At 35.6% G+C, this 14,299-nt stretch overlaps 1 protein-coding gene across 9 annotated transcripts in view; it reads right to left on the bottom strand.

Moving 5' to 3' along the window:
* The window catches only part of LMNTD1 (lamin tail domain containing 1), an 80,126-nt gene that overhangs the window by 52,077 nt on the left and 13,750 nt on the right, over window positions 1-14,299 (bottom strand). For 8 of the 9 annotated variants that reach the window (XM_063593156.1, XM_055095837.1, XM_055095839.2 and 5 more), the window contains 2 exons: window positions 6,617-6,803; window positions 5,947-6,066 (listed from right to left, as the gene is read on the bottom strand). In XM_063593156.1, the coding sequence (XP_063449226.1) occupies window positions 5,947-6,066; window positions 6,617-6,803 (307 nt within the window). The remainder of the gene's footprint in view (window positions 1-5,946; window positions 6,067-6,616; window positions 6,804-14,299) is intronic. The other variant, XM_055095840.1, reaches the window with a different exon arrangement.

The following is a 14,299-nucleotide window of genomic DNA, read 5'->3' as shown; positions in this document are numbered from 1 at the left end:
TATAACATGCTGTTATGAGATAGATATATACATATAGATAGTAAAATGGTTACTATGGTGGAGCAAATTAAGGTATTTATTGTCTCACGTAGTTACTTTTTTATGACAAAAGCAGCTAAAATCTACTTAACAAAAATCCCCAACACAATTTCATGAACTATAGTCCTTATATTGTACACTAGATCCCTAGACTTCATCCTACAAATCTCTGCTACTTTATATCCTTTGACCTACATCTGCCTATTTCCTCCCCTGCTCCCATCCCTGTGAACCAGTTTTATTCTCTTTCTCTGTATGTTTGACCTTTTCAAAAATTCCACATATAAGTGAGATCATGCAACATTTTTCTTTCTGTGACTTATTTCACTCAGCATAATGTCCTCCAGGTACCTCCATGTTCTTTCTTAAGGCTGAATAATATTCCATTGTGTATAGCTACATTTTCTTTATCCATTTGTCTGTTGACAGACACTTAGGTTGTTTCCATATCTTGGCTATTGTGAATAATGCTGCAATGAAGATGGCTGTGCAGATACCTTTCCAAGGTGGTGATTTCATCTTTTTTGGGTATGTACCCAGAAGAGGGATTGCTGGGTTGTATGGTAGCTCTACTTTTAATTTCTTTAGGGACTTCCATACTGTTTTCCATAAAGGCTGCACCAATCTACATTCCTGCCAACCATGTACTGGGGTTCCCTTTTCTCCACACTCTCACCAACATTTGTTATTATATCTCTTGTCTTTTTTGGAATAACCATCCTTATGAAGTGTGAAGTGATAGCTCATAATGATTTTAATTTGCTTTTATTTGATGCTTAGTGATGTTGAGCATCTTTTAATATATCTGTTGGCCATTTTTTAAATGTCTTTGGAGAAATGTCTATTCAGGTCTTTTGCCTGTTTTCTAAATCAGGTTATTTGCTTTTCTGCTATTGAGTTGTAAGAGTTCCTCATACATTTTGAGTATTAGCTCCTTCTCAGATATGAGGTTTGCCAACTTTTTTTTTTCCCAGTCGGTAGGGTGCTATTTTATTTTGTTAATTGTTTCCTTTGCTGTGCAGAAGCTTTTTAGCTTGACATACTCCATGCCCACTTTTATTTATTTTTGTTTTTGTAGCCTGAGCTTTGGTGTGATACCAAGAAATCATTGGAAAGGACCACGTCAAGGAGCTTTTCCCCTATGTTCTTTCCCAGCAGTATTATGGTTTCAGATCTTACGTTTAGGTCTCTTAGCCATTTTGAGTTGTTTTTTATTTACCATGTAAAATATGGTACAACAGAATTTAAAAACTGAACTATATAATGCCATTTACCTGTGTGTGTGGCTTAGCGAACTACATGATGAGGATACAGAGTAACGCATCTCGGCCTTAGTTTCCTGTTCTGAAAATTACAAGCAGCATAATCTCAGATAGGTAAGTTACTTTCTAACTTGAACTGTGACTTCATGTGTAAAACTGAGAGGGTGGTATTGGGAACTGCTTTATCGAAGTGTTGTAAAATTCATCCAGCTATTGAATTTCACCACTCTAAAGAACCGTGCAAAAAGTAATGGTAACATGAAAAAGTTAAGATTTTAAACATTTAAGACACTGTGTGTGTGAGTGTGTCTTATCTGAGATGGGAAAATGGACAGTAGAGCTAGAAACATGGACAAGAAAACACATTCTTCAGGCTAGAATCCTAGGTGAGAGTATTAAGGAGACCCATAAGCACTGAAGCTGGAGTTTGTTTGGATTTCCTGAATATGTGACATGTGCACAACATACACGTGCAAAAATTATTCAGGAAAATCCCGTATAGCCACTAACAGTTATATTTCTATTCAACATGAAAAACGTGCCCTAACATTCTACTTGTTCTAGTGATCTGTTTTTAGTTTACCAAATTAGAGGTTTGGACTTCACACTGTAACCTTTGAACATCCCTCTGCTTGGCTTGACAAATAACATAGACATAAAGACAACACAAGGTCAGTTCAGCTAGGCTAAGCTTCTAGCAGAGAAAGAAGATGAATTCTTTTTTAAAAAGTTTATTTTCATAGATTATGGCAAAAAATGGACTTTTGCTACAGATCATTAGTTACGAATCCTCCCTTTTTAGTAGCTCAAACATATTATATTTTGAAAATATGTTCATGATCTTTTAAGTGTGATCTCCCTTATTGAGATGTGTACCTTTCCTAGACAAGGCAATATTTTATTTTCCCCTGTATTGTAGGAAGTTGAGATAATTTTCGATGACAATGATGATAATGTGATAAAATTTAGCCTCAGCTCTAGAATGTTGGCCACATGAAACTTACAAACTATTTTTAGTGCAATAGAAAAATTATTGAGAGTTAGAAGATATGGTTTTATTTTAGTTCTATCACATTACTTATCATGTGACCTTAAGCAAGCCATTTAACTTTCCAAGCCCCGTTTTTTTCCCCAAAATACTGAAACATTACTGAGAATCAAATGTAATAAGGCATATATAAACAGCCCTTCAAGAAGTTCCTATTGTATAGGACTGGTCTGTTCCACATCTGGATGTCTAATGCAAAACAATGTATTGGGAAAGTACCAGGCATTGATAAACATGAGACATTTATTAATTATTTGACATGTAATTTAGAGGCTGCAAACCTGTCCCTGCTTTAAAGGTCCATAGACTCATGGAATCTTAGTGATTATATTATACAGCCTCTTACTTTACAGATGAGAAAGTAGAATAACAATTATGTAGTTAATACATGGCAAAGCAAAACTAAAAGCCACTTTTATATTAAGCCATAAGATTTGTAGCTGTATCGAATATTAAACACTGCCATGTTAGTGACAAGATGACTCAAAAAGTAGTCTAAGACATACTTTATTTTAGCCTCCTTTTAATTTTTTAAATTTATTTTTATTTTTATTTTTTTTCAAGACAGAGTCTTACTCTTTGCCCAGGCTGGAGTGCAGTGGTGCAATCTTGGCTCACTGCAACCTCCGCCTCCCAGGTTCAAGCAATTCTCCTGTCTCAGCCTCCCTAGTAGCTGGGACTACAGGCAGGCACCACCACACCCAGCTAATGTTTGTATTTTTAGTAGAGATGGGGTTTCACCATGTTGGCCAGGCTGGTATCAAACTCCTGACCTTGTGATCCGCACGCCTCGGCCTCCCAAAGTGCTGGGATTACAGGCATAAGCCACTGCGCCGGCCTAGGCTTCTTTTTAAAAATGACCCAAACATAACTTCTCTTTGCCCCATCTTACAAATATAAAATATTATTCAAGTCCAGAAACAGGGTCTATTCTGATCTGTATAGCTGGCTATTATTTTAGACAGTAGATTACAGGCTTTGTGACTTTTTCCATAAGATATGGATTATTTTCTACATACAAATAGAAAGCAATTCCAGGCTCATGATGACACTTTGAGTTTGTGTTTCAGCATGTCTATGAGAAGGCAGTAAATTGTCTTTTTAAGGAAAATTTACCTGGCGGTTGCAGATAGTAATATCCAGTGCTGTTAAAGTGAGAATGAAAATGAATTTATTAGAAAAGGAACTCTATACTTACATTAGGGTTTCAAGCTGATTTTAAAGTCACATTTCCACCTATTTAAAGGAAATATTTTCTAGTCGAATTAAATAATGCATATGGCTTTACCATAAGGTAGAATTTCCAATGGGATGTGACTCAGGTTAAAAAAAAAAAAAAAGGCTTGAGCTGAGTTCTGAAGGGCAGGTAGGATTTAATAGGTAAAAAGGGAGGGAAGAGAGTCTATTGAGAGGCAAGAGCATGCACAAAGGCCCTGTGGCATGAAGGAGCAGTCAAGCACTGGAAAGCAAAAGTAGTATGAGAAGTAGGGCAGTGTGGCTAGAGCAGAGTGCGTGAAGAAGCATGGAGAGAGGAGAGTCCAGAAAGTGAAAAGGGGCAAGATCACCATGGTTCAAGTTAGGTGGGCAAACTCCTCTCCACTACAGATTCACAACACATGGCTCTTCCTCTCAATGCTTTTTCTCATGCTCTCCTTTACAGAGTTGATATTTCCGATCTGGGCTGCCCATATTTTATTAAAGCATTGTTTCACTGTATTGCAATTACTTATTATTACATATCAATTTCTACTAGCAGACTCTGAGTTTCTTGAGGACAAGAAGTGTGCAATATTTATGTTCTTTTTTCTAGCACCTAGCGCCATTCCTGACAGATACGAAATATATTTAAATATTTTCCGTATGGATTAATCAGTCAGGTTTAGTCTTTCATTAGCAGGCACAGTTATTTGTGCTTATATCACCCCACAGAAATGGTCTGATTCTATATGTGCAAAGTCATCAAAATCACTGGGTAAAAGGAACAGTCTAAGTACAAAGCCTAATTCAGTTGCAACAAATGAAAACATTAAAATCTGCATTCCAGGAGCTCAGGGACCTGGTCTGTCTGGTTCAACACTCAGTGCCTGGAGCAATGCACATACAAAGTAGAAATCACAAACTGGTTTACAGAGTGGATAACTATGGTGAAAGTTCTGAGATAAGAATGCCTTAATCCTAAACTGGGTTTTGCTAATGATTTCTTATGAGGCTGAGTAAATAACTCACATTGTGTATCCTTATTTTCCCCATCAGTGAAAATTAATCTAAGTAAATAACTTAGATTGTGTAGCCTTATTTTTCCCATCAGAGAAGTATTATAAAATTCAGTTCGAGCCCACAAGGAGACCTAAAGCTGAGTGGGTGAAGGCTGCTAAGTTATATCTCATGGGTGCTCTCCTCATCTAACAACAACTGTTCCCGCAGAAAGAGAGTAAATGGCTCTTAAGAAATCAGCCAAGTCTATTTTAAAGGGAAAGTCAGTCTCAACATATATTATAATGCAGCAAAAAAGAAACTCAGAGATAGATTCTAGTTAACATATTCTGTTAGTAGTTATATGACATAGTAAGTTAGACTGAGGGTAAGAAAAAGACACAGGTATGTAAAAGTGATCTAAAAATCATTTTGAAAAAGGATTAACTTTTTTGTTGTTGTAAAAAGAAATACCTTTGAACCTTAATGGTGTGTCCATGGATATATATGTATGCTAATATTATACCGAGAGAAAGGTTGAGTGAAAATATAAAATTGTCAAATACTGGGAACAAATTACACAAAGCTATTGCTAATACCCTTAATTTTATAAGGAGTAAAGTATAGTCATTTCAAATTAATACTGTAAGCTCTTTCATTAGAATATTAGTTCCTTGGTGCAGATCTTAATCTGTTATATTCCCAGTACTTAGCATAGCTGTAAAATAGAGAAGAGTATCAATAAATATTTGAGAAATGAAAAAATAAATGGAAAAGACCTGTATGGAGTACCTTCCTTATCCCACTCTTCAGGCTAAATATCACAAATTAAATCTTCCCTTGACTTCGAAAGTTGAAGAGGCTTCTTAGGAATATGAGATATCAAAATTATTTTTGCCAAATTGTAAGTGACTCTTGGGCCCTTTGACATTGGGAAGAGAATGCTGTTGATTTGCCTGATGTGTTGTGGCATTTAGTGATGGTTCTTCCCAAGCTTTAAGGATAAAAAAAATTGGGTGAGCTAAGAGGATGGGGGACATAAGGATAACTATCCATTCTATGAAAAACTAGCCCAAATGCCCATCAAGCAACAAGTGGATAAAGAAAACGTGGTATATACGTACCATGGAATACCACCACTTAAGAACTAATGAGTGCTCTTCCATTTGACAACATGGTTATCCATGTAACCAAACACCACATGCTCCCCCAAAACGACTGAAATTAAATAAATAAATAAATTTATAAGAACCTGACAATAAAATAATCTTTTAGGCATAAAGTCAATTTTACTGACATTTATGCATTGGACACATTGTATAAAATAAAAAGAATAAAAAATACAGATATGCTCAATAAGCACAATATTTTTTAAAAAACGATTGTTAAGAACCAGAAACTAACTTGACCGTTCGGTTTGCACAGGATTGTTATACAATCAGGACTTGCTCTAAACTTGTCTTGTTCCTTCCAAAGAAAATCTGATGGAGGTTGATGCTTTGCTTCAGATGCTGCTGCCCACACCTGTAATAAAATTGTTAATGACAAATGCCACTGGAGTTGAACACAATTTTGTAAATGTCATAGGGTTACTCCAACATAATCTTTCTGAACAGATGAGGTTTTAAAATATAATGACTATATCATATACAATGTCAAGCTATGCAACACCAAACAGCTACTCTACAGGGATTAAAGGAAAAAACGAGAAAGAGAGGACCCCTCCTGCATGAGCTAATTACCTGTTCTCTAAGCAAATAATCTCTTTGCTTGTCTTTTCAGGTTTATATTTACTTGGTTTCAGGAAATTAAGAATTTCATTTTAATAGTTAAATTATAAAAACAAAAGATATTGTACACAAAATTGAAGACAGCCGTGGAAATTTAACTGTGGGTATTAATTAACATCCAGAAGATGGACAAAGTGCGGTAATTAACCAACAACAACAAAATCACATCTTAAGTACAGATCCAGATAGAGTGATAACGAGACAGTGCTGAGCCACAGACTGTCAGTGTCAACAAGTTTGTCCTGTACAATTCTAATGTACAGTATTTATATTCTTATACTCACTGTTACTGTGGAATTTGCCTGCATTACGATGTTTGGAAGGAATCGGTACAAAGAAATGGTTTGTCCATTCACATTTTGCTGGAGAATATGATCTCCAATTGCCATTTCTTTGTCAAGGGAAGAGTTAATGAGCTTCACAAACAAACCCTTGACATTCACTTCAGCTATTTCAACATCTCCAAGAGAACTAGAAAATAAAACACAAAGATTGTAAGCTGCCTTCAGATAGGAGTGTCTTTGACTCACTTTAAGAAGTGAATAATAAACTGCTTGAAAGTTGTTCTTAAACTGTATATTCTATTGGGCAAGTTCTATATAGAAATAGTATATTTTGTAACCTCAGACAAATGGCTTGAGTTTTTAGTTCTATTTCTTTATCTGTGCAATAAAATAATCTATTTCACTTAAAATAAAGAAAACTTAAAAAGTATTTTAGGTGTCAAGGTATAAAAGCCACAGGAAGTTGTGAATTATAATAGTTTAAATTTCCTACTGTTCAAGATAAAATCATTGAGACATGAAACTCTCAAAAGTAGATCAAGAGACAAATCATTTACTTTATTTCTGATAAAGTGACTGAAGATAAATAGCAACTATGTGATTAAAAGATTTTTGAAAGGTAAAAACTTTAAATAAACATAGGATGGTGTTTTTCACCTTTTAACTTGCATTGAGAGCTTTCTATGTACGATCCAGGGACCAGGCTAATCATTTACATATCATTATGTATCAGCATTTTTCAGATTGTGAGTCACAACTTATTAGTGGGTCAAAAATCACTTTGGTAAGTGAGGACCCCCATCTTGGAAATAAGATATATCTGTACCAATAATAATAACAATACCACTTATATGCCAGGCACTTAAAAACACTATATATATATATACACACACACACATACACACACACACATATATATACACATATATATATACATATATATGTATATCTATGTCTATGTTTCTATTTATTTGTCTACCTATCTCTGTATATAGTTCTCCACAATTTCTTATCCACAGTTCCAAAGTCCAAAAAGCTCTGAAAAAGCAAAAAAAATTTTTTAAAACATATTTGAAGCAAAGCCTGGTCCAAAACTGAGGTGAGGCTATTTATAGTCTTTGTTCATGGTTTATGTGAATATTTATATATTTTTCTGTGAAAAGATTAATGTTTGATTTTTGATACTTCTGTAATCCCTGACAGTGTGTTATATGATATGTGTTCTAAAATTTCCTTTCCTAAAATTGTCAAAATTCTGAATTTGGAAATATGTAAGTCCCCAAGTATTTTGGTGAAGGCATTGTGGACTAATAGTAACTCATATAATTCTCACAATAACATACATATTTCTCATTAAAATACTTCTACATGTTTCTTATTGAAGGTCACATTAAAAAATGTGAGGAACACTGTATTATCTCATTTAATTCTTAAAACAACTCAGACAGGTAGTATTTGAGCCCCATTTTATAAATAAAAAAACTGAGGTTTAGAGAGATTAATTCCCATGTCCAAGGTCACTCAATAAATGTTAACCCTTGTCCTTCTGCCTCATTCAACAAGTAAAATCTCAAATAGGTTTGACCTAACCATTCAGGTTGTTTAAATTCTGTACACACCATGGTGGTTGAACTCTGCTAGAAAACGCACACACAAAGATCGCTGCTACCAAAAACTTAGTGGTCTCCAACCACCTGGGCCCTTGCTGATTGACAGCAAGTTGTCATCTTCATGAGCCAAGTCAGCAACTTCTGCCATCCTTCAACAATATCTCTATTCTCACTCTCGACAAATTATCTCACTAAGAAAACATGGCCATCAGAGAGACTAGTGTATTTCCCTGCTTCACACTTAGAAACAGGCTCTCCTACAGCCGAGCCCACCTTTTCTCCATAGCCCACCCCATTTCCATGGAAGAGGCCCCTTCTTCCATCTGCATTGAAGCCCTCTGGTCACCAACTCCTCCTGATGCTTCAGCAACTCAGTCCCCTCATTGTCCTTCCTTTCTCCTTTAACACCAACTTCTCCCTCTGGACTACCTATTTCCCCCAAATAGGTACATATCCTTGAGGGGCTACCACCTTAAAAAAGAAAAAAGAGAACAGTCCTTCTCCAGCTTACAATTCCTACTGCCATCACAACCTAGCTTTTGGAAAAGGCCAAGTCACTAATTAATCACCTCTTATTTACTTCACAACCACCTGCCTCTGCTGGAGACCCAGATGACCAATGCCCTTCACAATCGGTAAATTGAGTGGCAACTGTTAGTCTATATCTTCATGTCTCCTCAGTATTGGCCTCTTTTGGAAACTCTTCCCTTTGTTTCTTGAAGTCAACTGTTTTGCCTCTATCAGTTTTGTTACTTTTCAGCCCCCTTTTCTTATTTCACCCAGCCCCTTCACGCATCTCCCAGATGTTGATCCCTGGGATTCTGTTCTTAGCCCTCTTTTATTTCCCTGATTTATCCTTATAGGTTATGTTATCCATGACAGTGTTTACTAACCATTAATACACTCATGACTGCTAAAACTAAATCTCTTGCCTAGACCTTCCTACTGAGCTTCAGATCCACAGAAACAACTGACCACAAGATCTCAAAAGGTACCCCTGAACTCATCACTTTGGCCTGTTGTAAATTTACTCTCCCAACTAGGAAACTATTCCAGTGAATTGCACCATTTACTCTGTTGGCCAAGCCTGAAACTTCCAATACTGTCCCAGTTTCTTATCCTTCATTCCTTATTCGTGACCAGGTTCTGCTGATTCTTCCTCTTTAGTGGCATCTATTTACATCTTTTCTCCATCCCTGACTGCTGCCTTTATCACGCTCTCATCATTTCTGTGAGACATTGAATCAACATCCTAACTATTATCTTCAGTCTTACCCCCTTCTAAACATTCTCCACTTTGCTTCCAGAGCAATCTTTGTACAATCCAAACCTATTTCTGCTTCCCTTGTGGAAATCCTTCAATATCTTACCATTTCCTTCTATAGAAAACACAAAAATCACAGCACTCAAACAAAGCCCTACCTTATCTGTCAACTTCTTTAACCTCTTTTTCCTTACTTCCTACCTTATGCTGAAACTGCAACCATAAAGAATTCCTTGCAAGAGCATAATTCATGCTGCTGCAGGCTTCACTCACCATGCACACACATACTATTTCCTCTTCTTGTTTCCCATGTCCTTATAAACACTTCAAATTTTCAGCCTTCTTATTATTTTCCTATCATAGGTACAAAATGGAATCTCATTGTATTTAAATTTGTTTTTCCCTGATTATAGTGCAGTTGCACAAGCTGCTTATTGGCTACTCAGTTTTCCTCTTTGATGAACTGCATGTTCATATCATTTCATTCACTTTTCTGAATTTACATTTTTATAATTGATTTATGGTATTCGTAGCATAGTATTTAATTATATGCACATATTTTCTGCAAGAAGAGACTTTAAAAATACTTCATCTATAATGTTTCTTATGGTATAGTTTACATTTCTAAAATTTTTACTGTGATAAAATTTATCCATCTTTTTCTTTATAGTTTCTGCTTTTGGTGTCCTATATAAGAAATCTTTCCCTGCTCTTATGAAACGTTTAAAACGTTTCAATAATTTGCTTTGAACAGCTTTGTTTGTATGTATATATGTGTGTGAGAGTGTATTTCATATAAGGAGCTAATTTTCCTACTTAGATTGTCCATCATCTCCCTGCTGATTTGTAATGTCACCTTAGTCAAACAGCCAGTTTCTGAATATTGTAAGGCGTCCTAGCTGTTCCGTTGATCTAGCTGTTCATCGTGTGTCTATGCCAAATGGTTTTAATTTATATTGTTTTAGATGAAGTCTTGATTTTGGTTGGACAAGTCCCCTATCATTTTCTTTTCCAATATTGTGTTAACTCTTTTTAGACTTTAACCCTTTGTGGTAAGCAAAATAGCTGTCCAAAGATGTCTATCTCTAATCTCTGGATCCTGTGAATATGTTATGTTAGATGGCAAAAAGGACTTTGCAGATATAACTAAAGTTATGAATGTTAAGACAGGGAGAGTAGCCTAGGTTATTCAGGTGGAATTAATCTAATCAAATGAACCTTAAAATTAGAGAATTTACTCCAAATGGAAGCAGAAGAGAGCTGCAGCGGGAGGGAAGTCAGAGAGAATCCAAGCACGAGAAGGATTCGATGCACTGTTGCTGGTTCTGAGATGTAGCGGCCCATCTGCAAGGACTGGGGAGTGGCCTTTTGAAGCTAAGGGTGACTGCATGCTGACAGTAAGGAAGTACTATCACAGCAAGGAATTGAATTTGGCCAACAACCTCAAAGAGCTTGGAAGCAGATTTATTTCAGTGTCCAGATAAGAGCCTATTTAACATCTTAACTTTGACCTTGTAAAACTCTTAAGAAATCAGCTGAGACAACCCAGATTTATGGCCTAGAGAACTATGTGTTAATAAGTGGGTGCTATTCATGTTATTTTAAGTCACTAAGTTGGTGGTAATTTGTTATGGCAGCAATAGGACACTAATATATATTTCTTGTGATTTTTAGAGTCAGTTTGTCAGAAATGTTGCCCTGTTGGCCTGCAGTTTCAGTCCCAATGTTTTCATTGGATATTTAGTCTAGTGTCTCATTATTCTATTTTTCTGTTGATGTACCAACTGCCAGCCAATATTTTTGTTGTTTCTTTGAAGGTAAATGTCCTTTTTCTCTGGCTGACTTTAAGACTTTTTTTTGTCTTCTGTTTTAAAAAGTGTTTTTGTTTTTGTTTTTGTTTTCAACAATGTACCTGGTTTGTTTGCTGGCTTGTTTTCTTTTAGCCTGCTAGATGTTGGTAGTACTTTTTGAATATTTGGCTTGATGTCTTTCATTAGTCTGGGAAAATCTTCTGTGTTTCCATCAATACCATTCTACCTCAATCTTTCTTCTCCTTCAGTGACTTTAATTAGAAGTAGATTAAAACAAAATCTTGCCTTATTTTTCTCTTATACTTATTTATAACCTTGCTATCTGTGATTCAGTCTAGATATTTACTTCTGAGAATATTCCAGTTCAGTGATTCTCTCTTCTGCTATATCAAATGTAATGTTAAACCCACCTACTGAAATATTAATTTCCGTTATTGGATTTTTTTTACTTCTAGAACTTGTTTATGATTCTTTTAGTTCCCAGGTTTATGTTAAAATTTTTATCTTGTCATTTAATTACTTGAATATTTTAGTCATTGTTAGTTTGAAATCCTGGTCAGAAGACTACAATGTCTGGACCTTCTCCACCTGTTCCTGGTGTCCACTTTTAATCTTGGTGTTTGGTCAACTCTTATCTTTTGTATACGTTGTTTTTTTTTTGTTTGTTTGTTTTTGTTTAGTGCCTAGTATTACAGAGAAAAAACTGCAGAGATAATTTAAGGTTCTGTATATTTTTTCACTCAAGATTTACTTTTGCTTCTGGTAGGCATCTAAGTTGGGAACAAATCACTTTAAATTAAATGTGAAATAATTGGACACTGTACTGGTCTGTTTTGCATATAGACTTACTCTTCCATCTTTCCTTGAAGTTCCAACTGAAAGCCTCAAGTGACCCTCCATTTTTTTTATAGGCCCTAAATGCCAACTTTTATTCACCCAGTCATACGAATCTTGAGAAAAACTTCTAACTTCTCAGTCTCTTAGTTGTGGCTTTCAAAATTGGCAGCTGTTTTGAGGAGAAAAGTGGCTTTAAGTGTCAGGCTATCACTCTGGATTTTGTCTCTCAGAAGAGGAATTATGAAATTAATGGGTGTAACCTTCTATGAAATCTCGTCATATACATTATCAAATTCCCTTCAAAATAGTGGTCTCACCTACATTGTATGAGAATGCCTTTTTTACAGAGGTTCGCTTTTGAACAATTTATGTCATAATTTCTTTTATCTTCTTTTTCTTTTGCATTATCATTATGGTTCTTACCAAATTTTGGATGTAACGTTTTACTCTTTGACATCCCTAGAACTCCTTTGTGTCATCCTCATCTTACTGTTACTAAATTCTCTGCAGGATGTTTTTATTTTTTGACAGAACATCCTTTTGTTTTTCAGACTTGCTTTTTCTGCCTGGGAAGATGAGCACTAATTTGACTTTTGTTTTTAAACAGATAAGACCCTGGAATAGCTCAGCTATTCCTTCGTTATTATACATATAGCTGGATATTTACAGTTGATTTTCAAAAATCCTTCATTATACAAGCAAAGTGCTTATTTATTAACCTTAAATTTTTATTGTATGCATATACATAGAATAAATGTTCTTGTCTGAAGGAAAAAACAACATTGTCCATATCAGAGCACTTTATTTGCCTTCTTTTTGATATAAGATCAATGCATGGAAATTCACAGAGGCAGGCTGTTAATCTGCTGTCACACAGCCTTTAGTAGTTATCTTTTTCTCTTCCCTGCCAGCCTTCCCATTTATCTTTAATAGGAAAGTGACCTGAGACCTCTACTTATAATTTGTGGTTGACTGAGAGTGGAGAGTGATGTTGCAATCACCATCAGTAGCCTTTGCACAGTCTCTATTTGTAAAGAGATTGAGGAGAAACATGGCTATGTCACTTTTTAAACAAAATTACTTTCCATTATTTAAGCACTAATTTATCTATTTGTTGGGCTCTCCTTGATAGCTCCATGCTATTTATTTGCTTTTAGGTTTCTGATATTCTGCGGTTTGCTAAAATTATCTTTGAAGTTCCAGTTCTTCCAACCTGTATATACCTAACGTTTCCTATATAGGTGTTTGTAGTTGGGGGCATATGGGCTGATGAAGGGGTACAGCATTTAAGAGTCCTTAAATTTTTAAAGGACAAAGTTAGAAAGACTCAGGGAACTTAATTCAGTTCATTGGTACTACAAGAGCCCTCACACCTAAAAGTTTTGATGGTAGATCCTTAATGTAATGGAGATGTAAATTTGTACATCACTACGACAAGGTTCTAAATCATCCAAGGGAAGAATAAATGGGGTTTAGTCTGAATAAGAATCCTTTGGGAAGATGAGGATATTTGCAGCCTCAAAATTGTTTTAAACCAGAACCATTCGTGTGTTTATCATGATCTCAGTGAGGCCCATCTGAATCCAGAGCTTACTATCATTTTGACTCTAGACTTGTAGGATGCAGAATTTCTAAGAGGTTGAGATGGAGGATGAATGAGAAGTTAGCCTTCTTAATATAGTTTGATCACACCTGAGACATCTAGAACTAAACTTGAAGCCAAGGTAAGGTCCTGGATATAGTGTAACTAGTGAAAATCCTAATAATGTCTCTACTTTGTTTCTTGTTTGCCTACAACTCCTTTTTTTTTCCTTCTGCTGTCAGATATTAAACAAATCCCTAGAGATAGTGGGTGGTAGTAGGAAAGAAACAACAGCTTTGATTGAAAACAACCAAATTGAGAATCAGCTTCTGTTTCCAGCCTAGATGAAGTTATAAGAAGTGACTTTAGCCTTCCATCTGAAACAACTAAAAATCTGGAAAAATATATGAAACAATATTTTTGAAGATATTTGATACTGGTCAACAAAGAATAGTGATACTTGAGAGACAGAAGAGAAATGTAGTGAGACTTAAAATTTCCCCAGATTATTTCTCGAGAAAATTTCCAGGCTGCATCATGGAGGATGCATCCTCTCTGACTTGAGGACATGGAGCTGAG

The sequence above is a fragment of the Pan paniscus genome, chromosome 10, assembly GCF_029289425.2.
Source record: "Pan paniscus chromosome 10, NHGRI_mPanPan1-v2.0_pri, whole genome shotgun sequence".
Lineage (NCBI taxonomy): Eukaryota > Metazoa > Chordata > Mammalia > Primates > Hominidae > Pan > Pan paniscus.
The sequence above is the reverse complement of the archived record's forward strand: the minus strand, read 5'-3'. Positions and strand labels throughout refer to the sequence as shown.